General features: G+C 67.3%; 1 protein-coding gene across 1 annotated transcript in view; it reads right to left on the bottom strand.

The window, feature by feature from the left end:
* Positions 1 to 710: 710 nt before the first annotated feature.
* Positions 711 to 1,129, bottom strand: part of HBA2 (hemoglobin, alpha 2) — a 3,694-nt gene continuing 3,275 nt past the window's right edge. The window contains exons 2-3 of the mRNA XM_012731724.1: positions 996 to 1,123; positions 711 to 913 (exon numbers count right to left, since the gene is read on the bottom strand). Of these exons, the coding sequence (XP_012587178.1) occupies positions 785 to 913; positions 996 to 1,123 (257 nt within the window). The 3' untranslated portion in view covers positions 711 to 784. The remainder of the gene's footprint in view (positions 914 to 995; positions 1,124 to 1,129) is intronic.

Raw genomic sequence — 1,129 nt, forward strand, 5'->3', positions numbered from 1 at the left:
TTTTTTTTTCTCCTTTTTTAAAACATGTGTACAAGGAACGAGGATGCAGGCCAGAGATGTGGGGGGCGGGGGAGTCACCAGAGAGTGGGGAGCAGCGCAGGGGGATACAGAGACACTGCCGAGCCTGAGGGTCACTCCCAAGCCATGGTTCTGGCGTCCCCCGGCTCCCCTGGGGGCACATTTTGGAGGGTTTCACTTTTAACCCGGATCCCATTTTTCTGCATAACAAAAAGGACAACGGTCTCCTGAGAGGAAGTCCCCGGCCCTGCCCGCCTTCCAGCCCAGCGCCTCCCACGGGCCCTGGCCCGGGGAGGGTGCCCAGCTGGGTTCCAAAGGGAGGTGGCCCTGACGTCGGTGTCTGCAGAGTGAGCGTCCTGGGGGGCGGCGGCGGCACTCAGGGAGGGCTGTCCCCCCGCGATTTGCTTGCCCACACTTGGGAGACTGCTTGGGGGACTTGGAGACCTGTAGCCTGCCTGCCTGGGCGCCAGGAGGCCGTGCTGAGACCGCCCAGCGGGCGGCCGTGCCCCTGGGGCAGCCAGGCACGCCCAGGTCGGGCCTGGCAGATACTGGAGGGAAAGGGGCATCGCAGACCAACGGCCCCCAAACGCCTAGGGTTGCGCTTCCCCCCACCCTCCCGTCTCCCAGGAAGTTCCTGCTGCGGGAGGCCTCGCACCGGCGGGACACTCGGAACACAGACCCGGCCACACGGCTGGACTGCCGCTGCTCAGACTTTATTCAGGAGCAGGGGGGGGGGGACGGGGCGGGACGGGGCGCCGGCTCCAGCTTAGCGGTACTTGGAGGTCAGCACGGTGCTCACGGTGGCTAAGAACTTGTCCAGGGAGGCGTGGACAGCGGGGCTGATGTCGGAGGGGTGGTGGCAGGCCAGGGTCACCAGCAGGCAGTGGCTCAGGAGCTGCGGAGAGGCGGGCGTCAGGGCTCGCCGGACCTATCGCCTCCCACCCCCGCGCCCCCCGGACTCGGCGCGCGGCGCCCACCTTGAAGTTGACGGGGTCCACGCGCAGCTTGTGCGCGTGCAGGTCGCTCAGGGCGGACAGGGCGCCGGGCAGGTCGTCCAGGTGGTTCACGGCGTTGGTGAGCGCATCGGCCACCTTCTTGCCGTGGCCTTTGA

This window comes from Condylura cristata, unplaced genomic scaffold, assembly GCF_000260355.1.
Source record: "Condylura cristata isolate star-nosed mole 26May11 unplaced genomic scaffold, ConCri1.0 scaffold00032, whole genome shotgun sequence".
Lineage (NCBI taxonomy): Eukaryota > Metazoa > Chordata > Mammalia > Eulipotyphla > Talpidae > Condylura > Condylura cristata.